This window comes from Scomber japonicus, chromosome 19 (assembly GCF_027409825.1).
Source record: "Scomber japonicus isolate fScoJap1 chromosome 19, fScoJap1.pri, whole genome shotgun sequence".
Lineage (NCBI taxonomy): Eukaryota > Metazoa > Chordata > Actinopteri > Scombriformes > Scombridae > Scomber > Scomber japonicus.
The window spans coordinates 33,459,847-33,485,566 of record NC_070596.1 but is presented as its reverse complement, the minus strand read 5'-3'; the positions used below and the strand labels follow the sequence as shown (position 1 = coordinate 33,485,566).

The 25,720-nt window shown below is 43.7% G+C and overlaps 1 protein-coding gene across 2 annotated transcripts in view; it reads right to left on the bottom strand.

The window, feature by feature from the left end:
* Nucleotides 1-666: 666 nt before the first annotated feature.
* The window catches only part of ythdc1 (YTH N6-methyladenosine RNA binding protein C1), a 27,160-nt gene continuing 2,106 nt past the window's right edge, over nucleotides 667-25,720 (bottom strand). Inside the window, exons 3-16 of one of the 2 annotated variants that reach the window (XM_053340125.1) lie at nucleotides 25,270-25,574; nucleotides 22,386-22,779; nucleotides 21,235-21,297; nucleotides 19,896-20,011; nucleotides 19,484-19,592; nucleotides 19,230-19,347; nucleotides 18,431-18,515; nucleotides 18,200-18,354; nucleotides 14,380-14,459; nucleotides 13,991-14,027; nucleotides 13,848-13,887; nucleotides 13,628-13,693; nucleotides 13,262-13,456; nucleotides 667-1,502 (exon numbers count right to left, since the gene is read on the bottom strand). In XM_053340125.1, coding sequence (XP_053196100.1) covers nucleotides 1,314-1,502; nucleotides 13,262-13,456; nucleotides 13,628-13,693; nucleotides 13,848-13,887; nucleotides 13,991-14,027; nucleotides 14,380-14,459; nucleotides 18,200-18,354; nucleotides 18,431-18,515; nucleotides 19,230-19,347; nucleotides 19,484-19,592; nucleotides 19,896-20,011; nucleotides 21,235-21,297; nucleotides 22,386-22,779; nucleotides 25,270-25,574 — 1,952 coding nt within the window. In that variant the 3' untranslated portion in view covers nucleotides 667-1,313. The remainder of the gene's footprint in view (nucleotides 1,503-13,261; nucleotides 13,457-13,627; nucleotides 13,694-13,847; nucleotides 13,888-13,990; nucleotides 14,028-14,379; nucleotides 14,460-18,199; nucleotides 18,355-18,430; nucleotides 18,516-19,229; nucleotides 19,348-19,483; nucleotides 19,593-19,895; nucleotides 20,012-21,234; nucleotides 21,298-22,385; nucleotides 22,780-25,269; nucleotides 25,575-25,720) is intronic. The other variant, XM_053340126.1, reaches the window with a different exon arrangement.

Genomic DNA, 25,720 nt, shown 5'->3' with positions numbered 1-25,720 from the left:
GGCAGGGCAAAGACGGACTGATCAGATCAGTAATTGCTTTTTATCATCATTCAACCTTGAACCTGAACATCTAGACCAAAGACTGAACCCTGAAACTGATGTTTCATCAACACGGGTTCAGTTTGGGTTTCATCTCATTTCCGTATAAACGATCACATGTCAACATTACATTCACGTTAGGGTTCATTTTCTCAAGATTCATAACAGATGCAAAGACGCTCGTCTCTAAAACATGAAAAACAACATGTCGGGTTTTAGGCTTTTATTTTGTACAAAAAGACAAGCTCCACCCTCTGTTCACTTCCTCCAGACTCAGACACAGGAAACAAAAACTGGACAAAGAACAATTTTAACCTGCTGCTGATCAATAAAAGTCATCGGACTGGAAATGGTCTTATCACCATGGTAACAACTGACCAGAGTGAGGCACAAAAAAAGTCCCTACATTTGACATTAAAAACCAATCAGGAGGCGGATTTCTGTCAGCAGGGAGTGATCTCGCCGTTCTTAAATTTACTAGAATATTTTTTACAGTACAGTCGCTGAGCAGGAAGTCACAAAAAACTAAACAAATAAATGAACTGACAGTTTAACATGCTTTCAACTACGGGTCGACCGATACACCGGACCGGTTATATATGTGTGTGTGTGTGTGAGTGTGTGTGTGTGTGTTAGTGAGTGAGTGAGTGAGTGTGTGTGTGTGAGTGTGTGTGTGTGTGTGTGTGTGTGTGAGTGTGTGTGTGTGTGTGTGTGTGTGTGAGTGTGTGTGTGTGTGTGTGTGTGTGTGAGCGAGCAGACATCACAGCTCAGAAAAGAATCGGCCATAAAACATCTGTATCGGTCGACCTCTACTTTCAACTAAAAAGTATAATTACGTTGAAAAAAGAATAAAATAAATGGAGGAAGTGAAAAGGAGAAAAACATTTCACAGTAAAAAAAAAGAAAAAGGGTTGTAATCATCTCGTGACCCCTCAGAGGGTCTCCAGCCCCATGTTGGGAACCACTCACCTATAACACTGACAACATGTTTCCTGTTGTTGAACTGAAGCTCTGCAGGGATTTATAATAAAGTCAAATAAAGTCTAAAGTCTAAATTACACTGTAAAAAATGTTGTTGTGTTTTGTAACGTGTGACGGAGCTGCTTCATTTCAACAGCATTCAAATACGTTTTGTTTTATTCACATAAAAACTGATATGTGGCTGATGATGTCATCATTCAGCTCCTTTTATTCATAATTTTCAACAGAAAACAGGAAACCAGCCAAAAAGAACTCACTGCCAAAATAAAAGCCCCTACAGCTGCATCAGCAGATCACCGGCGGTACCGCCCCCTCTCTTTGTCCCTCTCTCTTTCTCTGTCTCGGTCCCTCGCTCGCTCTCGCTCTCTCTCACGGCGCGGTCCGCCACGCTCGCGCTCACGCTGCCGCTCACGCTCCCGCCGGCTGCTCACCACCGCCTGCGTCCGTCGCAGGAAGTCGTCCACACGCATGTCGTAGTCGTGCTGCATGACGGCAAAAAAACAGAAAGATAAATATTTAAAATATATTGGCTGAATAATTTCAATCTCTAATTATAAAGATTATTTAGAAGACTCTAAACTACACTGAGACTCTAAACTACACTGAGACTAAACTACACTGAGACTAAACTACACTGAGACTCTAAACTACACTGAGAGACTCTAAACTACACAGAGACTAAACTACACTGAGAGACTCTAAACTACACTGAGAGACTCTAAACTACACTGAGACTAAACTACACTGAGAGACTCTAAACTACACTGAGTCTAAACTACACTGAGACTCTAAACTACACTGAGACTAAACTACACTGAGACTAAACTACACTGAGAGACTCTAAACTACACTGAGAGACTCTAAACTACACTGAGAGACTCTAAACTACACTGAGACTCTAAACTACACTGAGAGACTCTAAACTACACTGAGAGACTCTAAACTACACTGAGAGACTCTAAACTACACTGAGAGACTAAACTACACTGAGACTAAACTACACTGAGACTAAACTACACTGAGAGACTCTAAACTACACTGAGAGACTCTAAACTACACTGAGACTCTAAACTACACTGAGACTAAACTACACTGAGAGACTCTAAACTACACTGAGAGACTCTAAACTACACTGAGACTAAACTACACTGAGAGACTCTAAACTACACTGAGACTAAACTACACTGAGACTCTAAACTACACTGAGAGACTCTAAACTACACTGAGAGACTAAACTACACTGAGACTAAACTACACTGAGAGACTAAACTACACTGAGAGACTCTAAACTACACTGAGAGACTCTAAACTACACTGAGAGACTCTAAACTACACTGAGACTCTAAACTACACTGAGAGACTCTAAACTACACTGAGAGACTCTAAACTACACTGAGAGACTCTAAACTACACTGAGAGACTCTAAACTACACTGAGACTCTAAACTACACTGAGAGACTAAACTACACTGAGAGACTCTAAACTACACTGAGACTCTAAACTACACTGAGTCTAAACTACACTGAGAGACTCTAAACTACACTGAGAGACTGTAAACTACACTGAGAGACTAAACTACACTGAGAGACTCTAAACTACACTGAGACTCTAAACTACACTGAGAGACTAAACTACACTGAGAGACTCTAAACTACACTGAGAGACTCTAAACTACACTGAGAGACTCTAAACTACACTGAGAGACTCTAAACTACACTGAGAGACTCTAAACTACACTGAGACTAAACTACACTGAGAGACTCTAAACTACACTGAGAGACTAAACTACACTGAGACTCTAAACTACACTGAGACTAAACTACACTGAGAGACTCTAAACTACACTGAGTCTAAACTACGCTGAGAGACTCTAAACTACACTGAGAGTCTCTAAACTACACTGAGAGACTCTAAACTACACTGAGAGACTCTAAACTACACTGAGAGACTCTAAACTACACTGAGAGACTAAACTACACTGAGACTCTAAACTACACTGAGACTCTAAACTACACTGAGACTAAACTACACTGAGAGACTCTAAACTACACTGAGTCTAAACTACACTGAGAGACTCTAAACTACACTGAGAGACTCTAAACTACACTGAGTCTAAACTACACTGAGAGATTCTAAACTACACTGAGTCTAAACTACACTGAGAGACTCTAAACTACACTGAGAGACTCTAAACTACACTGAGACTAAACTACACTGAGAGACTCTAAACTACACTGAGACTAAACTACACTGAGAGACTCTAAACTACACTGAGAGACTCTAAACTACACTGAGAGACTCTAAATTACACTGAGAGACACTAAACTACACTGAGAGACTAAACTACACTGAGACTCTAAACTACACTGAGAGACTCTAAACTACACTGAGTCTCTAAACTACACTGAGACTAAACTACACTGAGACTAAACTACACTGAGACTAAACTACACTGAGTCTAAACTACACTGAGAGACTCTAAACTACACTGAGTCTAAACTACACTGAGACTCTAAACTACACTGAGAGACTCTAAACTACACTGAGAGACTCTAAACTACACTGAGACTCTAAACTACACTGAGAGACTAAACTACACTGAGAGACTAAACTACACTGAGAGACTCTAAACTACACTGAGAGACTCTAAACTACACTGAGACTCTAAACTACACTGAGTCTAAACTACACTGAGAGACTCTAAACTACACTGAGAGACTCTAAACTACACTGAGACTCTAAACTACACTGAGACTCTAAACTACACTGAGACTCTAAACTACACTGAGACTAAACTACACTGAGACTAAACTACACTGAGACTAAACTACACTGAGACTAAACTACACTGAGACTAAACTACACTGAGACTCTAAACTACACTGAGACTAAACTACACTGAGACTAAACTACACTGAGACTAAACTACACTGAGAGACTCTAAACTACACTGAGAGACTCTAAACTACACTGAGACTCTAAACTACACTGAGACTAAACTACACTGAGAGACTCTAAACTACACTGAGAGACTCTAAACTACACTGAGACTAAACTACACTGAGAGACTCTAAACTACACTGAGACTAAACTACACTGAGACTCTAAACTACACTGAGACTAAACTACACTGAGAGACTCTAAACTACACTGAGAGACTCTAAACTACACTGAGAGACTCTAAACTACACTGAGACTCTAAACTACACTGAGAGACTCTAAACTACACTGAGAGACTCTAAACTACACTGAGAGACTCTAAACTACACTGAGAGACTCTAAACTACACTGAGACTCTAAACTACACTGAGAGACTAAACTACACTGAGACTCTAAACTACACTGAGACTCTAAACTACACTGAGAGACTCTAAACTACACTGAGAGACTCTAAACTACACTGAGAGACTAAACTACACTGAGAGACTCTAAACTACACTGAGAGACTAAACTACACTGAGAGACTCTAAACTACACTGAGAGACTCTAAACTACACTGAGAGACTCTAAACTACACTGAGAGACTCTAAACTACACTGAGAGACTCTAAACTACACTGAGACTAAACTACACTGAGAGACTCTAAACTACACTGAGAGACTAAACTACACTGAGACTCTAAACTACACTGAGACTAAACTACACTGAGAGACTCTAAACTACACTGAGTCTAAACTACGCTGAGAGACTCTAAACTACACTGAGAGTCTCTAAACTACACTGAGAGACTCTAAACTACACTGAGAGACTCTAAACTACACTGAGAGACTCTAAACTACACTGAGAGACTAAACTACACTGAGACTCTAAACTACACTGAGACTCTAAACTACACTGAGACTAAACTACACTGAGAGACTCTAAACTACACTGAGTCTAAACTACACTGAGAGACTCTAAACTACACTGAGAGACTCTAAACTACACTGAGTCTAAACTACACTGAGAGACTCTAAACTACACTGAGTCTAAACTACACTGAGAGACTCTAAACTACACTGAGTCTAAACTACACTGAGAGACTCTAAACTACACTGAGAGACTCTAAACTACACTGAGAGACTCTAAACTACACTGAGGGACTCTAAACTACACTGAGAGACTCTAAACTACACTGAGAGACTCTAAACTACACTGAGACTAAACTACACTGAGAGACTCTAAACTACACTGAGAGACTCTAAACTACACTGAGAGACTCTAAATTACACTGAGAGACACTAAACTACACTGAGAGACTAAACTACACTGAGACTCTAAACTACACTGAGAGACTCTAAACTACACTGAGAGACTCTAAACTACACTGAGTCTCTAAACTACACTGAGACTAAACTACACTGAGACTAAACTACACTGAGACTAAACTACACTGAGTCTAAACTACACTGAGAGACTCTAAACTACACTGAGTCTAAACTACACTGAGACTCTAAACTACACTGAGAGACTCTAAACTACACTGAGAGACTCTAAACTACACTGAGACTCTAAACTACACTGAGAGACTAAACTACACTGAGAGACTAAACTACACTGAGAGACTAAACTACACTGAGAGACTCTAAACTACACTGAGAGACTCTAAACTACACTGAGACTCTAAACTACACTGAGTCTAAACTACACTGAGAGACTCTAAACTACACTGAGAGACTCTAAACTACACTGAGAGACTAAACTACACTGAGAGACTCTAAACTACACTGAGAGACTCTAAACTACACTGAGACTCTAAACTACACTGAGAGACTCTAAACTACACTGAGAGACTAAACTACACTGAGAGACTAAACTACACTGAGAGACTAAACTACACTGAGAGACTCTAAACTACACTGAGAGACTCTAAACTACACTGAGACTCTAAACTACACTGAGAGACTAAACTACACTGAGAGACTCTAAACTACACTGAGAGACTCTAAACTACACTGAGAGACTAAACTACACTGAGAGACTCTAAACTACACTGAGACTCTAAACTACACTGAGAGACTAAACTACACTGAGAGACTAAACTACACTGAGAGACTCTAAACTACACTGAGAGACTCTAAACTACACTGAGAGACTCTAAACTACACTGAGACTAAACTACACTGAGAGACTCTAAACTACACTGAGAGACTCTAAACTACACTGAGACTCTAAACTACACTGAGAGACTCTAAACTACACTGAGAGACTCTAAACTACATTGAGACTAAACTACACTGAGAGACTCTAAACTACACTGAGAGACTAAACTACACTGAGACTCTAAACTACACTGAGAGACTCTAAACTACACTGAGTCTAAACTACACTGAGAGACTCTAAACTACACTGAGAGTCTCTAAACTACACTGAGAGACTCTAAACTACACTGAGAGACTCTAAACTACACTGAGAGACTAAACTACACTGAGACTCTAAACTACACTGAGACTCTAAACTACACTGAGAGACTCTAAACTACACTGAGTCTAAACTACACTGAGAGACTCTAAACTACACTGAGAGACTCTAAACTACACTGAGTCTAAACTACACTGAGAGACTCTAAACTACACTGAGAGACTCTAAACTACACTGAGTCTAAACTACACTGAGAGACTCTAAACTACACTGAGAGACTCTAAACTACACTGAGACTAAACAACACAGACTAAACTACACTGAGAGACTCTAAACTACACTGAGAGACTCTAAACTACACTGAGAGACTCTAAACTACACTGAGAGACTCTAAACTACACTGAGAGACTCTAAACTACACTGAGTCTAAACTACACTGAGAGACTCTAAACTACACTGAGAGACTAAACTACACTGAGACTCTAAACTACACTGAGAGACTAAACTACACTGAGACACTAAACTACACTGAGAGACTCTAAACTACACTGAGAGACTCTAAACTACACTGAGAGACTAAACTACACTGAGAGACTCTAAACTACACTGAGACTCTAAACTACACTGAGAGACTAAACTACACTGAGACTCTAAACTACACTGAGAGACTCTAAACTACACTGAGAGACTCTAAACTACACTGAGTCTCTAAACTACACTGAGACTAAACTACACTGAGACTAAACTACACTGAGACTAAACTACACTGAGTCTAAACTACACTGAGAGACTCTAAACTACACTGAGTCTAAACTACACTGAGACTCTAAACTACACTGAGAGACTCTAAACTACACTGAGAGACTCTAAACTACACTGAGACTCTAAACTACACTGAGAGACTAAACTACACTGAGAGACTCTAAACTACACTGAGACTAAACTACACTGAGAGACTAAACTACACTGAGAGACTAAACTACACTGAGAGACTCTAAACTACACTGAGTCTAAACTACACTGAGAGACTAAACTACACTGAGAGACTAAACTACACTGAGAGACTCTAAACTACACTGAGTCTAAACTACACTGAGTCTAAACTACACTGAGAGACTAAACTACACTGAGAGACTAAACTACACTGAGAGACTCTAAACTACACTGAGAGACTCTAAACTACACTGAGAGACTCTAAACTACACTGAGAGACTAAACTACACTGAGAGACTCTAAACTACACTGAGACTAAACTACACTGAGACTAAACTACACTGAGAGACTCTAAACTACACTGAGAGACTCTAAACTACACTGAGAGACTAAACTACACTGAGACTCTAAACTACACTGAGAGACTCTAAACTACACTGCGAGACTCTAAACTACACTGAGACTAAACTACACTGAGACTCTAAACTACACTGAGACTAAACTACACTGAGAGACTCTAAACTACACTGAGAGACTCTAAACTACGCTGAGAGACTAAACTACACTGAGAGACTCTAAACTACACTGAGAGACACTAAACTACACTGAGAGACTAAACTACACTGAGACTCTAAACTACACTGAGACTAAACTACACTGAGAGACTCTAAACTACACTGAGACTCTAAACTACACTGAGAGACTAAACTACACTGAGTCTAAACTACACTGAGAGACTCTAAACTACACTGAGACTCTAAACTACACTGAGTCTAAACTACACTGAGAGACTAAACTACACTGAGACTCTAAACTACACTGAGACTCTAAACTACACTGAGAGACTCTAAACTACACTGAGAGACTCTAAACTACACTGAGAGACTAAACTACACTGAGAGACTCTAAACTACACTGAGACTCTAAACTACACTGAGAGACTAAACTACACTGAGAGACTCTAAACTACACTGAGAGACTCTAAACTACACTGAGAGACTCTAAACTACACTGAGAGACTCTAAACTACACTGAGACTAAACTACACTGAGAGACTCTAAACTACACTGAGAGACTAAACTACACTGAGACTCTAAACTACACTGAGACTAAACTACACTGAGAGACTCTAAACTACACTGAGTCTAAACTACGCTGAGAGACTCTAAACTACACTGAGAGTCTCTAAACTACACTGAGAGACTCTAAACTACACTGAGAGACTCTAAACTACACTGAGAGACTCTAAACTACACTGAGAGACTAAACTACACTGAGACTCTAAACTACACTGAGACTCTAAACTACACTGAGACTAAACTACACTGAGAGACTCTAAACTACACTGAGTCTAAACTACACTGAGAGACTCTAAACTACACTGAGAGACTCTAAACTACACTGAGTCTAAACTACACTGAGAGACTCTAAACTACACTGAGTCTAAACTACACTGAGAGACTCTAAACTACACTGAGAGACTCTAAACTACACTGAGAGACTCTAAACTACACTGAGAGACTCTAAACTACACTGAGAGACTCTAAACTACACTGAGACTAAACTACACTGAGAGACTCTAAACTACACTGAGAGACTCTAAACTACACTGAGAGACTCTAAATTACACTGAGAGACACTAAACTACACTGAGAGACTAAACTACACTGAGACTCTAAACTACACTGAGAGACTCTAAACTACACTGAGAGACTCTAAACTACACTGAGTCTCTAAACTACACTGAGACTAAACTACACTGAGACTAAACTACACTGAGACTAAACTACACTGAGTCTAAACTACACTGAGAGACTCTAAACTACACTGAGTCTAAACTACACTGAGACTCTAAACTACACTGAGAGACTCTAAACTACACTGAGAGACTCTAAACTACACTGAGACTCTAAACTACACTGAGAGACTAAACTACACTGAGAGACTAAACTACACTGAGAGACTCTAAACTACACTGAGAGACTCTAAACTACACTGAGACTCTAAACTACACTGAGTCTAAACTACACTGAGAGACTCTAAACTACACTGAGAGACTCTAAACTACACTGAGAGACTAAACTACACTGAGAGACTCTAAACTACACTGAGAGACTCTAAACTACACTGAGACTCTAAACTACACTGAGAGACTCTAAACTACACTGAGAGACTAAACTACACTGAGAGACTAAACTACACTGAGAGACTAAACTACACTGAGAGACTCTAAACTACACTGAGAGACTCTAAACTACACTGAGACTCTAAACTACACTGAGAGACTAAACTACACTGAGAGACTCTAAACTACACTGAGAGACTCTAAACTACACTGAGAGACTAAACTACACTGAGAGACTCTAAACTACACTGAGACTCTAAACTACACTGAGTCTAAACTACACTGAGTCTAAACTACACTGAGAGACTCTAAACTACACTGAGACTCTAAACTACACTGAGAGACTAAACTACACTGAGAGACTAAACTACACTGAGAGACTCTAAACTACACTGAGAGACTCTAAACTACACTGAGAGACTCTAAACTACACTGAGACTAAACTACACTGAGAGACTCTAAACTACACTGAGAGACTCTAAACTACACTGAGACTCTAAACTACACTGAGAGACTCTAAACTACACTGAGAGACTCTAAACTACACTGAGACTAAACTACACTGAGAGACTCTAAACTACACTGAGAGACTAAACTACACTGAGACTCTAAACTACACTGAGTCTAAACTACACTGAGAGACTCTAAACTACACTGAGTCTAAACTACACTGAGAGACTCTAAACTACACTGAGAGTCTCTAAACTACACTGAGAGACTCTAAACTACACTGAGAGACTCTAAACTACACTGAGAGACTAAACTACACTGAGACTCTAAACTACACTGAGACTCTAAACTACACTGAGAGACTCTAAACTACACTGAGTCTAAACTACACTGAGAGACTCTAAACTACACTGAGAGACTCTAAACTACACTGAGTCTAAACTACACTGAGAGACTCTAAACTACACTGAGAGACTCTAAACTACACTGAGTCTAAACTACACTGAGAGACTCTAAACTACACTGAGAGACTCTAAACTACACTGAGACTAAACAACACAGACTAAACTACACTGAGAGACTCTAAACTACACTGAGAGACTCTAAACTACACTGAGAGACTCTAAACTACACTGAGAGACTCTAAACTACACTGAGAGACTCTAAACTACACTGAGTCTAAACTACACTGAGAGACTCTAAACTACACTGAGAGACTAAACTACACTGAGACTCTAAACTACACTGAGAGACTAAACTACACTGAGACACTAAACTACACTGAGAGACTCTAAACTACACTGAGAGACTCTAAACTACACTGAGAGACTAAACTACACTGAGAGACTCTAAACTACACTGAGACTCTAAACTACACTGAGAGACTAAACTACACTGAGACTCTAAACTACACTGAGAGACTCTAAACTACACTGAGAGACTCTAAACTACACTGAGTCTCTAAACTACACTGAGACTAAACTACACTGAGACTAAACTACACTGAGACTAAACTACACTGAGTCTAAACTACACTGAGAGACTCTAAACTACACTGAGTCTAAACTACACTGAGACTCTAAACTACACTGAGAGACTCTAAACTACACTGAGAGACTCTAAACTACACTGAGACTCTAAACTACACTGAGAGACTCTAAACTACACTGAGACTAAACTACACTGAGAGACTAAACTACACTGAGAGACTAAACTACACTGAGAGACTCTAAACTACACTGAGACTAAACTACACTGAGAGACTAAACTACACTGAGAGACTAAACTACACTGAGAGACTCTAAACTACACTGAGACTAAACTACACTGAGACTAAACTACACTGAGAGACTCTAAACTACACTGAGAGACTCTAAACTACACTGAGAGACTAAACTACACTGAGACTCTAAACTACACTGAGAGACTCTAAACTACACTGCGAGACTCTAAACTACACTGAGACTAAACTACACTGAGACTCTAAACTACACTGAGACTAAACTACACTGAGAGACTCTAAACTACACTGAGAGACTCTAAACTACGCTGAGAGACTAAACTACACTGAGAGACTCTAAACTACACTGAGAGACTAAACTACACTGAGAGACTCTAAACTACACTGAGAGACTCTAAACTACACTGAGACTAAACTACACTGAGAGACTAAACTACACTGAGACTCTAAACTACACTGAGACTAAACTACACTGAGACTAAACTACACTGAGACTAAACTACACTGAGACTCTAAACTACACTGAGAGACTCTAAACTACACTGAGAGACTCTAAACTACACTGAGACTAAACTACACTGAGACTAAACTACACTGAGACTCTAAACTACACTGAGAGACTCTAAACTACACTGAGAGACTCTAAACTACACTGAGACTAAACTACACTGAGAGACTAAACTACACTGAGAGACTCTAAACTACACTGAGAGACTCTAAACTACACTGAGACTAAACTACACTGAGACTAAACTACACTGAGAGACTAAACTACACTGAGACTCTAAACTACACTGAGACTCTAAACTACACTGAGACTAAACTACACTGAGAGACTCTAAACTACACTGAGAGACTCTAAACTACACTGAGAGACTAAACTACACTGAGACTAAACTACACTGAGAGACTAAACTACACTGAGTCTAAACTACACTGAGACTCTAAACTACACTGAGAGACTCTAAACTACACTGAGACTAAACTACACTGAGACTCTAAACTACACTGAGACTAAACTACACTGAGACTCTAAACTACACTGAGACTAAACTACACTGAGAGACTAAACTACACTGAGACTAAACTACACTGAGAGACTAAACTACACTGAGACTAAACTACACTGAGAGACTCTAAACTACACTGAGAGACTAAACTACACTGAGAGACTCTAAACTACACTGAGAGACTCTAAACTACGCTGAGAGACTAAACTACACTGAGAGACTCTAAACTACACTGAGAGACTAAACTACACTGAGAGACTCTAAACTACACTGAGAGACTCTAAACTACACTGAGACTAAACTACACTGAGAGACTAAACTACACTGAGACTCTAAACTACACTGAGACTAAACTACACTGAGACTAAACTACACTGAGACTAAACTACACTGAGACTAAACTACACTGAGACTCTAAACTACACTGAGAGACTCTAAACTACACTGAGAGACTCTAAACTACACTGAGACTAAACTACACTGAGACTAAACTACACTGAGACTCTAAACTACACTGAGAGACTCTAAACTACACTGAGAGACTCTAAACTACACTGAGACTAAACTACACTGAGACTAAACTACACTGAGAGACTCTAAACTACACTGAGAGACTCTAAACTACACTGAGACTAAACTACACTGAGACTAAACTACACTGAGAGACTAAACTACACTGAGACTCTAAACTACACTGAGACTCTAAACTACACTGAGACTAAACTACACTGAGAGACTCTAAACTACACTGAGAGACTCTAAACTACACTGAGAGACTAAACTACACTGAGACTAAACTACACTGAGAGACTAAACTACACTGAGTCTAAACTACACTGAGACTCTAAACTACACTGAGAGACTCTAAACTACACTGAGACTAAACTACACTGAGACTCTAAACTACACTGAGACTAAACTACACTGAGACTCTAAACTACACTGAGACTAAACTACACTGAGAGACTAAACTACACTGAGACTAAACTACACTGAGAGACTCTAAACTACACTGAGAGACTAAACTACACTGAGAGACTCTAAACTACACTGAGACTCTAAACTACACTGAGACTAAACTACACTGAGACTCTAAACTACACTGAGTAACCCTAACACCCCCCCCTCCCCCCGCTGACTCACCGGGCTGGAGGCGAAGGCGCGGTGCGGCGGCGCTGCTCGCTGCTTGTCTCTAAAACGAGGGGGCGGAGCCTCGTGTGGCGGTAGGGGGGGGTGGTGGTGATGGTGGTAGGCCTGGTGAGGAGGGGGGGGCGGGTGGCTGTGATGGTAATAGGGGGGGTGGTGGGGGGGGGGCTGCTCCACGCCAGGGTAAGCCGCCTGATGACAGAAAGCATATCATCACACAGCAGCAACATCAATAACCTGACCTAACCCCTAACCCTGATTAATAATCAATAACCTGATTAATAAAATAATCTGATTAATAAAATAATCAATATCCGATCTAACGTATTAGGGTTGGGGGGTTCGGGGGTTCGGGGTTCGTACCAGAGTCTGCCACGGAGCGGGGGGGCCGACGCTGTGATGGTAGTCCCTCATGTAGTCGTTATAAGACTGACAGGAAACAGAATCACACATCAACACACAGTTCAACTGAAGCTGAGCTAACGTGCTAACATGCTAACGTGTTAACGTGCTAACAAGTTAACGCGCTAACATGTTAACGTGCTAACATGCTAACGTGTTAACGTGCTAACGTGCTACTCACTCCATTGAGGAAGACGTCGCGTCTCACGCTGGAGAATCGTCTGAAATCACAACAAACATTTCATCGTATTTTTACGTCTTTTTCAGAAAACTAACCCAACAGCAGGTTTTACTGATGATGTCATCATGCTGCGACTGTCTCACCTGTCCACCGGCTGGTTACGAAGGTCCTGGATGAACCCTGGAAATAAAATACATGTTTCTATTAAATGAGACTCTTCAGCAGTTTACCGTCAGTAGCAGGACTCAACAGAATTCAGCTAGCGCAGCTAGCGCAGCTAGCATACTTAGCGCAGCTAGCATAGTTAGCGCTGCTAGCACAGCTACAGTTTACGCTCTTAAAAACTAAAAATACAAAATCTGAGCTAGAAAACAATAAAATAAATTTAACAGAATAAACAAAAACACTAAAAGCAACCAAATAAAATTTAAACTAAACAAACATCAGAAAATAAATCAACTTTATAACTTTTTAAAGGTTTTAATGTGAAAGGACAGTTTTAATGTGAAAGGACAGTTTCCTGTTTAACGACCTGCTCGCTGGTTGAAGTCGGGCGGACCGTCTGCTCGCGGCCGCTTCCTGCCGTGGAGGTCGTACTCTTCAGGTCGACGCCTACGCAGACAAGTCGACACGCAGATACACACATGAATACACACACACACAAACTCACACACACACACACACACACACACACACAAACTAACACACACACACACACACACACACACACACACACACACACACACACACACACACACACACACACACACACACTTCCTGTCCAGCTCACTTTCAAAAGCAGCAAATAAAAAAGTTTCAATTCGTAACAAAAAAGACATGTGGTCCACAACGAGTCCTGTAGTCCACCTAGACCCTCTACCCGGTCCTGTAGTCCACCTAGACCCTCTACCCGGTCCTGTAGTCCACCTAGACCCTCTACCCGGTCCTGTAGTCCACCTAGACCCTCTACCTGGTCCTGTAGTCCACCTAGACCCTCTACCCGGTCCTGTAGTCCACCTAGACCCTCTACCCGGTCCTGTAGTCCACCTAGACCCTCTACCCGGTCCTGTAGTCCACCTAGACCCTCTACCCGGTCCTGTAGTCTATGGTAGATTAAATGGATGTGAGAGTATTTCGTGATTTCATGCTCAGATCTCAGCCTTAGGTTAGATGGTCTAGGGTTAGGGTTGGGGGATTAGGAGGGTTGGAGGGTTAGGAGGGTTGGGGGGTTAGGAGGGTTAGGAGGGTTAGGAGGGTTGGGGGGGTAGGAGGGTTGGAGGGTTAGGAGGGTTGGGGGGTTAGGAGGGTTGGGGGGTTAGGAGGGTTGGGGGGTTAGGAGGGTTAGGAGGGTTGGGGGGTTAGGGGGGTTGGGGGGTTAGGAGGGTTGGGGGGTTAGGAGGGTTGGGGCGTTAGGGTTGGGGGGTTAGGAGGGTTAGGGTTGGGGGGTTAGGAGGGTTGGGGGGGTAGGAGGGTTAGGGTTGGGGGGTTAGGAGGGTTGGGGGTTAGGAGGGTTGGGGGGTTAGGGTTGGGGGGGTAGGAGGGTTGGGGGGGTAGGAGGGTTGGGGGGTTAGGAGGGTTGGGGGGGTAGGAGGGTTGGGGGGTTAGGAGGGTTAGGGTTGGGGGGGTAGGGTTGGGGGGTCAGCCTTAGCTCTGTCCTCTCTCTCGGTTACAACGCTGCTCGCTCAGATTTCCTGAACTCACACTCGAGTTCTTCCTCTTGTGCTCAGGGAACTAACCCCAACCCTCAGGGAACTAACCCCAACCCTCAGGGAACTAACCCCAACCCTCAGGGAACTAACCCCAACCCTCAGGGGACTAACCACAACCCTCAGGGGACTAACCACAACCCTCAGAGGACTAACCCCAACCCTCGGGGAACTAACCCCAACCCTCAGGGAACTAACCCCTAGTCTCAGGGGACTAACCCCTAGTCCCCTGAGACTAGGGGTTAGTCCCCTGAGGGTTAGGGTTAGTTCCCCGAGGGTTGGGGTTAGTTCCCCCAGGGTTAGGGTTAGTTCCCTGAGGGTTGGGGTTAGTTCCCTGAGGGTTGGGGTTAGTTCCCTGAGGGTTAGGGTTAGTTCCCTGAGGGTTGGGGTTAGTCCTCTGAGGGTTGTGGTTAGTCCCCTGAGGGTTGTGGTTAGTCCCCTGAGGGTTGGGGTTAGTTCCCTGAGGGTTGGGGTTAGTTCCCTGAGGGTTAGGGTTAGTTCCCCGAGGGTTGGGGTTAGTCCTCTGAGGGTTGGGGTTAGTTCCCTGAGGGTTGGGGTTAGTTCCCTGAGGGTTGGGGTTAGTTCCCCGAGGGTTGGGGTTAGTTCCCTGAGGGTTGGGGTTAGTTCCCTGAGGGTTGGGGTTAGTTCCCTGAGGGTTGGGGTTAGTTCCCTGAGGGTTGGGGTTAGTTCCCTGAGCACAAGAGGAAGAACTCGAGTGTGAGTTCAGGAAATCTGAGCGAGCAGCGTTGTAACCGAGTGAGAGGACAGAGCTAAGGCTGACCCTAACCCATCTTAACCAGTCCTGTAGTCCACCTGGACCATCTAACTGGTCCCAACTGGTCCCTGCTGGTCCTAACTGGTCCCTGCTGGTCCTAACTGGTCCCTGCTGGTCCTGCCAACTACAGAAGCTTCAGTCACGTCTGGTTTTTGTTGATCTGGATCGAGGATCAGCTGTTTTTTCTTTTAACATTCGTTAATCAGCATTTTGTGTAATTTAGTTTCACACACAATAAAAACAGAGAAGAAGAAGGAGCCTCACACACACAATAAAAACAGAGAAGAAGAAGGAGCCTCACACACACAATAAAAACAGAGAAGAAGAAGGAGCCATACACACAATAAAAACAGAAGAAGAAGAAGGAGCCTCACACACACAATAAAAACAGAGAAGAAGAAGAAGGAGCCTCACACACAATAAAAACAGAGAAGAAGAAGGAGCCTCACACACACACAATAAAAACAGAGAAGAAGAAGGAGCCTCACACACACAATAAAAACAGAGAAGAAGAAGAAGGAGCCTCACACACACACACAATAAAAACAGAGAAGAAGAAGGAGCCTCCTAAAAGGGCAACATACCGCTTCATGTGGGAGGAGCAACACTTTCATAATAAAAACAGTTTTTCTCCACAAAGTCCATGTAAAGGATTTTAAACAAACCCTCTTATTTAAAAGGTGGAGGGGTGATGATGATGATGATGATGGTGCACAAAGCCCCGCCCCCCGCTCCGTCCTTCTGCCCCCCCCCCCCCCCCCCCCCACCTCCTCCACACTCACACACACACACCAACAACACGCTCAGTCCTGATTTAGTGTGTGTGTGTGTGTTCTGGGTGGAGGGGGGGGGGGGGGTTACACAACTGTTCATGGAGGGGGGGGTGGGGGTCATCATTTTATCAGTCCAAGAGGATTTTTTAAAAATAGTCCATCTTTTCCTTTTTGCATTTCTGTAATTTTACCTTATTTGGACAAGTGAAGAAGCCCCGCCCCATCACACATCACACCCTCTCATTGGATATAGTCCATAGGCCCCGCCCCATCAGACACATCACACCCTCTCATTGGATATAGTCCAGAGGCCCCGCCCCATCACACATCACACCCTCATTGGATATAGTCCAGAGGCCCCGCCCCATCAGACACATCACACCCTCTCATTGGATACAGTCCAGAGGCCACGCCCCCTGTTCCACCAACCTGCACCACCTTTCCAAAAACCAGAAACAGTCCGCTGGAAGCTCAGACAGTCCCTTACTTTATCTCTCTCTCTGGTTTAGTTCTACCTCATTCACCCCCCCCCCCCCCCGACCCCCCCTCCATCAGTCCAGTGACGCTCGTCCTTTCTGCTTTTATTCTGAAAGGGTCAGCCACAGTCCTGCTAAAAGCCAAACATTTTGATTCTTTTTAACTTCCGAAGTACGAAGTACGAAACTCCTGCAAAGAAAAAAAGCTTCAAAGGAAAATTTATCCTCAACAAACTTTAGAATTACTAAAAACCTAAAAAGCTAAAAACCTGAGCTAGCGGGTTCGGGAAGTCTAACAAAAATATATTCAAATTAGAAAAAATCTGTTTAATGTGCACCTTGTAGTTTACTTTAAATAACTGGAAATAAAGTTTAAAGTAAATTTGAACCTAAAACGTTTTAACTTCCTGCCTCACTCGAGATTCAACCGCAGACTCGGAGCGAGGCGTCGCTCCGGGCGAAAACTCCAGACTTGGAAAAACAACCACAACCACCAGAGAACCAGTAACGCTCGCCACTGGCTAACGGCGGCGGCCGTCTCCGTCGTCCAGCAGGTGGCGCCGTGGTCGCAGCAGGAGAAGAAGAACAGGAAGCGGGAGGAGGTGCTTGGTGATTGGCTAACCTTCCCGGTTCACGCTGCGGCGGTCGGCCTCGAGGCCGCGGCTCCGACGGCGTCCGGCGCTTGTGACGAACGCGGCGGGCCACCTGGTGCACGTCGACGCTCTCGTCCAATGGGAACAGGGCGCACAGCTGAGCGCCGATGTCCGGCTGGATCTCCTGAAACACGTTTAAAGGGTCAGTTCAACATTTCACACACAAACTCAGAACAGAACAAACGGAGCTTCGGGCCGACCTGTCCGTCGCGTCCGATCTTCACCGGCTTGTGTTCGTTCCAGGGGTTCGACAGGTGGGCCGTCTTCGTGAACGGGAGCTCCCGCCTGCAACGACAGAAAGGAGGGTCAGACACCAGGCCTGGGAGGGGGGGGCAGGCCCACAGAAAGACCACAGTTACCCCTTTTCCACCGAGCTGGAGCTGGTGCTGGTCCGGAGCCAGAGCCTGACTAAGCACCGGTTCTTTGCTTTTCCACCGCCAAAGCTCCAGCCCCGAGTCTCAGAACGGGAGCCACAGCAAGCACCAACTCTGTGCTGGTCTAAAGCAAGAACCGATTACGTCAGCGGGCTGGGGGCGGGGCTAACGTTCATTAGCAGACTAGCGTGGCTAACGCTTATTAGCAGACTAGCCTGGCATTTACAGAGGGTTAACAATTTGTTGATTAAAAGTACTATTTTTATCTTTTTTTTGGCAGAGCCTTCTTCTTCTTCTTCTTCTTCTTCTTCTTCTTCTTCTTCTTCTTGTTTCCAGCAGGCTAGATGCCGTGCGGCATGTTGCTACCTCTCACTAATGAATCATGGAAGAGCTTCAAAGACGCGCTGGCTACGTGATTACGTTAAGGTGACGTAATCACGTAGCTCCTTGCCGGTGGAAAAGCAACAGGTTCGTAAGAGGTGCTTGGATTAGCACCAACTGAGCACCGGCTCCAGCTCGGTGGAAAAGGGGTAAGTGGGGGAGAGGCCTAGAGAAAGGCCACAGTGGTTTAGGTCTCCTGGTCTCCATGTGTTCATATTAGGGTCAGGGTTAGTCCAGGACTTACCTGCAGAGCCAGTCGATCTTAAAGACCCCCCCCAGCATCTTGGCGTTCATGCCGGCTGGAAGGACCCAGTGGATCGGAGAGCCGCCGTGATGAGACTCCGACGCCAAGCGAGCAAAACCTGAACGACACAAATATTAAATATTAAATAATATAATAACTATTATATAATATATATAACTATTAAATATTAAATAAAATCTAAATCTGAGAACCAGACGAGTAATTAAGTCAATCTGCATTTCTTTTTTTTATACCTTGGAATTTCCCGCTTTCCCTCACGGAGAAGACGAGCACGACGCTCCGAGCTGAGCGGAAAGCTGCGTTCAGCTTCTTCTCGTTCACCGGCAGCGTCGACCACACGCCCTGAAACCCAGAAACATGTTAGCATTAGCGTACCTTAGCTTTAGCGAGGGAGACGTTATCGTGTTAGCATTAGCGTACCTTAGCTTTAGCGAGGGAGACGTTATCGTGTTAGCATTAGCGTACCTTAGCTTTAGCGAGGGAGACGTTCTCGTGTTAGCATTAGCGTACCTTAGCTTTAGCGAGGGAGACGTTCTCGTGTTAGCATTAGCGTACCTTAGCTTTAGCGAGGGAGACGTTATCGTGTTAGCATTAGCGTACCTTAGCTTTAGCGAGGGAGACGTTCTCGTGTTAGCATTAGCGTACCTTAGCTTTAGCGAGGGAGACGTTCTCGTGGTTGTTGCTCTTGATGAGGAAGAAGCGAGCGTCTCGCAGGATGTAACGCAGCTTACTGGTTGGATCTGAAACAACACAGGGAGAGGCTGTAATCTGATTACTTATGAAATCAACAGGCTGTAATCTGATTACTATGAATCAACAGGCTGTAATCTGATTACTTATGGAATCAACAGGCTGTAATCTGATTACTATGAATCAACAGGCTGTAATCTGATTACTTATGGAATCAACAGGCTGTAATCTGATTACTTAAGGAATCAACAGGCTGTAATCTGATTACTTATGGAATCAACAGGCTGTAATCTGATTACTCAGAATCAACAGGCTGTAATCTGATTACTCAGAATCAACAGGCTGTAATCTGATTACTATGAATCAACAGGCTGTAATCTGATTACTTATGGAATCAACAGGCTGTAATCTGATTACTCAGAATCAACAGGCTGTAATCTGATTACTATGAATCAACAGGCTGTAATCTGATTACTTAAGGAATCAACAGGCTGTAATCTGATTACTTATGGAATCAACAGGCTGTAATCTGATTACTCATAGAATCAACAGGCTGTAATCTGATTACTTAAGGAATCAACAGGCTGTAATCTGATTACTCATAGAATCAACAGGCTGTAATCTGATTACTATGAATCAACAGGCTGTAATCTGATTACTTATGGAATCAACAGGCTGTAATCTGATTACTTATGGAATCAACAGGCTGTAATCTGATTACTTATGGAATCAACAGGCTGTAATCTGATTACTTATGGAATCAACAGGCTGTAATCTGATTACTCAGAATCAACAGGCTGTAATCTGATTACTTATGGAATCAACAGGCTGTAATCTGATTACTTATGGAATCAACAGGCTGTAATCTGATTACTTATGGAATCAACAGGCTGTAATCTGATTACTCATAGAATCAACAGGCTGTAATCTGATTACTCATGGAATCAACAGGCTGTAATCTGATTACTTATGGAATCAACAGGCTGTAATCTGATTACTTATGGAATCAACAGGCTGTAATCTGATTACTCATAGAATCAACAGGCTGTAATCTGATTACTTATGGAATCAACAGGCTGTAATCTGATTACTTATGGAATCAACAGGCTGTAATCTGATTATTTATGGAATCAACAGGCTGTAATCTGATTACTCAGAATCAACAGGCTGTAATCTGATTACTCATGGAATCAACAGGCTGTAATCTGATTACTTATGGAATCAACAGGCTGTAATCTGATTACTTATGGAATCAACAGGCTGTAATCTGATTACAACTTGAAGAGGAACTTACTCTCCATCCCTTTGCGAACGGCTCGGACCGACGACGACAGCTTCTCCCGTTTCTTCTCTGAACCTTTCAAAATAAAAGAACAGGATTAAATTAAAGCGGGTTCGGATCGGGTGGCGCTGTGACCAATCAGGACTAAGTGGCGTTAACAACTTCCGGTTTCCTGTCGCCATGACAACAGCGGCAACTCAAACTCAAACCCTGGTCTGGGCCTGGACCTGAACCCTGGTCTGGACCTGGACCTGGACCTGGACCTGAACCCTGGTCTGGACCTGGACCTGGACCTGGACCCTGGTCTGGACCTGGACCCTGGTCTGGACCTGGACCTGGACCTGGACCTGAACCCTGGTCTGGACCTGGACCCTGGTCTGGGTTAACCCTGGTTCTAACCCTAACCCATGGCAACAACACTTACTGATAATAACAAAGCTAATAATCACCATGGCAACAACACTTACTGATAATAACAAAGCTAATAATCACCATGGCAACAACACTTACTGATAATAACAAAGCTAATAATCACCATGGCAACAACACTTACTGATAACGCTAATAATCACCATGGCAACAACACTTACTGATAACGCTAATAATCACCATGGCAACAACACTTACTGATAATAATGCTAATAATCACCATGGCAACAACACTTACTGATAACGCTAATAATCACCATGGCAACAACACTTACTGATAACGCTAATAATCACCATGGCAACAACACTTACTGATAATAATGCTAATAATCACCATGGCAACAACACTTACTGATAACGCTAATAATCACCATGGCAACAACACTTACTGATAATAATGCTAATAATCACCATGGCAACAACACTTACTGATAACGCTAATAATCACCATGGCAACAACACTTACTGATAACGCTAATAATCACCATGGCAACAACACTTACTGATAATAATGCTAATAATCACCATGGCAACAACACTTACTGATAACGCTAATAATCACCATGGCAACAACACTTACTGATAATAATGCTAATAATCACCATGGCAACAACACTTACTGATAACGCTAATAATTACAGTAATAAGAGCATAAAGCAGGAAAAGACGACAGTCGGCATTATTTAATCGTTGCTATGGCGGACTTCGTAGTTCATGGTGGTCGTCATGGTTACCTGAAGCCTCAGAGGCGGAGCCGGAGCGAGCTGATTCGCCGTCATCAGAGAAGCTGACGGAGGAGGCGGAGCGCGAGTCGCCGGCTTCACTGCGAGTATCGTAGTCGTTCCCCTCGCCGCCACGACGTTCATACTCCTCCTCTTCTTCCTCCTCCTCCTCATCCTCCTTCTCTCCCTCCTCCTCCTCCTCCTCTTCCTCCTCCTCCTCCATGCCCTCCTCTTCTTCCTCTTCCTCCTCTTCCTCCTGATCATCTTCCTCCTCTACATGAGAGGCTGCGGGAGAGGAGCTTCCCGAGCCCTGCTCCGAGCCATACTCTGCTGCTGTCTCCTCTTCTGATTGGTTGTCGTCCTCGTGGGGGGAGGGGCTAGCCCGCCGCTCATCACGCCGCAGCTTCTGTAAACACATTAATAGGACTGGTTGTCAAACTGAACCTGATTGGCTGTGAGGTCTCTGTAGCGGTAGGTCTGTGATGTAAACTTTATCATTTAGAGTCTGTCCATGTTTGTTTGTCCTCCTCCTCCTCCTCCTCCTCCTCCTCCTCCTCCTCCTTACCCTCCTCATCCTCCTCCTAACCCTAACCATCATCATCATCATCATCATCATCATCATCATCATCATCATCATCATCATTATAGGTCCAGACACTGAATGGAGGACAGGGTTGATCAAATAAGCAGCTACAGAGGTAGTTAGAGTCTACAGAGGTAGTTAGAGAGTCTACAGAGGTAGTTAGAGAGTCTACAGAGGTAGTTAGAGAGTCTACAGAGGTAGTTAGAGAGTCTACAGGGGTAGTTAGAGAGTCTACAGGGGTAGTTAGAGTCTACAGAGGTAGTTAGAGAGTCTACAGAGGTAGTTAGAGAGTCTACAGAGGTAGTTAGAGAGTCTACAGAGGTAGTTAGAGAGTTTACAGAGGTAGTTAGAGTCTACAGAGGTAGTTAGAGTCTACAGAGGTAGTTAGAGTCTACAGAGGTAGTTAGAGAGTCTACAGAGGTAGTTAGAGAGTCTACAGAGGTAGTTAGAGTCTACAGAGGTAGTTAGAGAGTCTACAGAGGTAGTTAGAGTCTACAGAGGTAGTTAGAGAGTCTACAGAGGTAGTTAGAGAGTCTACAGAGGTAGTTAGAGTCTACAGAGGTAGTTAGAGTCTACAGAGGTAGTTAGAGTCTACAGAGGTAGTTAGAGAGTCTACAGAGGTAGTTAGAGAGTCTACAGAGGTAGTTAGAGTCTACAGAGGTAGTTAGAGAGTCTACAGAGGTAGTTAGAGTCTACAGAGGTAGTTAGAGTCTACAGAGGTAGTTAGAGTCTACAGAGGTAGTTAGAGAGTCTACAGAGGTAGTTAGAGAGTCTACAGGGGTAGTTAGAGAGTCTACAGGGGTAGTTAGAGTCTACAGAGGTAGTTAGAGAGTCTACAGAGGTAGTTAGAGAGTCTACAGAGGTAGTTAGAGAGTCTACAGAGGTAGTTAGAGAGTTTACAGAGGTAGTTAGAGTCTACAGAGGTAGTTAGAGTCTACAGAGGTAGTTAGAGTCTACAGAGGTAGTTAGAGAGTCTACAGAGGTAGTTAGAGAGTCTACAGAGGTAGTTAGAGTCTACAGAGGTAGTTAGAGAGTCTACAGAGGTAGTTAGAGTCTACAGAGGTAGTTAGAGAGTCTACAGAGGTAGTTAGAGAGTCTACAGAGGTAGTTAGAGTCTACAGAGGTAGTTAGAGTCTACAGAGGTAGTTAGAGTCTACAGAGGTAGTTAGAGAGTCTACAGAGGTAGTTAGAGAGTCTACAGAGGTAGTTAGAGAGTCTACAGAGGTAGTTAGAGTCTGCAGAGGTAGTTAGAGAGTCTACAGAGGTAGTTAGAGTCTACAGAGGTAGTTAGAGTCTACAGAGGTAGTTAGAGTCTACAGAGGTAGTTAGAGTCTACAGAGGTAGTTAGAGAGTCTACAGAGGTAGTTAGAGTCTACAGAGGTAGTTAGAGAGTCTACAGAGGTAGTTAGAGTCTACAGAGGTAGTTAGAGAGTCTACAGAGGTAGTTAGAGTCTACAGAGGTAGTTAGAGTCTACAGAGGTAGTTAGAGTCTACAGAGGTAGTTAGAGAGTCTACAGAGGTAGTTAGAGTGTCTACAGAGGTAGTTAGAGAGTCTACAGAGGTAGTTAGAGTCTACAGAGGTAGTTAGAGAGTCTACAGAGGTAGTTAGAGAGTCTACAGGGGTAGTTAGAGTCTACAGAGGTAGTTAGAGAGTCTACAGAGGTAGTTAGAGAGTCTACAGAGGTAGTTAGAGAGTCTACAGAGGTAGTTAGAGAGTCTACAGAGGTAGTTAGAGAGTCTACAGAGGTAGTTAGAGTCTACAGAGGTAGTTAGAGAGTCTACAGAGGTAGTTAGAGTCTACAGAGGTAGTTAGAGTCTACAGAGGTAGTTAGAGAGTCTACAGAGGTAGTTAGAGTCTACAGAGGTAGTTAGAGTCTACAGAGGTAGTTAGAGAGTCTACAGAGGTAGTTAGAGTCTACAGAGGTAGTTACAGAGTCTACAGAGGTAGTTAGAGAGTCTACAGAGGTAGTTAGGGTTAGGGTTGGTCCAGAGTGTTAGAGGGTTAGGGTTGGTCCAGAGTGTTAGAGGGTTAGGGTTAGGGTTGGTCCAGAGTGTTAGAGGGTTAGGGTTAGGGTTGGTCCAGAGTGTTAGAGGGTTAGGGTTGGTCCAGAGTGTTAGAGGGTTAGGGTTAGGGTTGGTCCAGAGTGTTAGAGGGTTAGGGTTAGGGTTGGTCCAGAGTGTTAGAGGGTTAGGGTTAGGGTTGGTCCAGAGTGTTAGAGGGTTAGGGTTGGTCCAGAGTGTTAGAGGGTTAGGGTTAGGGTTGGTCCAGAGTGTTAGAGGGTTAGGGTTAGGGTTGGTCCAGAGGGGGATTACCTGGTTTAAACCGTCCAGGCCTCGCTGAGACTCTCTCCGCCGAGCCTCTTCTCCTCCGCGGCTCCTCGGCGCCTCGCGGGAAACTCGCCGCCCCTTCCGCTCGTCATAGTATTCATGTCTGTATCCGGCGGCGGCGTGGCGCCCGCGGGGGCTCGACAGCACCTTCTTAGAGGAGGAGGAGGAGGGCAGCGGGGCTCCAGCTCCTCTCTTATTGGTGGAGGAGGACCGGGAGGGGGCGTGGCCAGAGGAGGGGCGGAGCCTCTTCAGATCCTGGCTCTCAGAGCGCTCACTCTTCCTCTTCGTTCCTGAAACACAAAGATTCAGTCTGAGTAGTACTAGTACTGCAACCTGCAGTACTGCAGGTTGCAGTACTGCAGGTTGCAGTACTGCAACCCGCAGTACTGTCTGCAGTACTAGTACTACAACCTGCAGTACTGCAGGTTGTAGTACT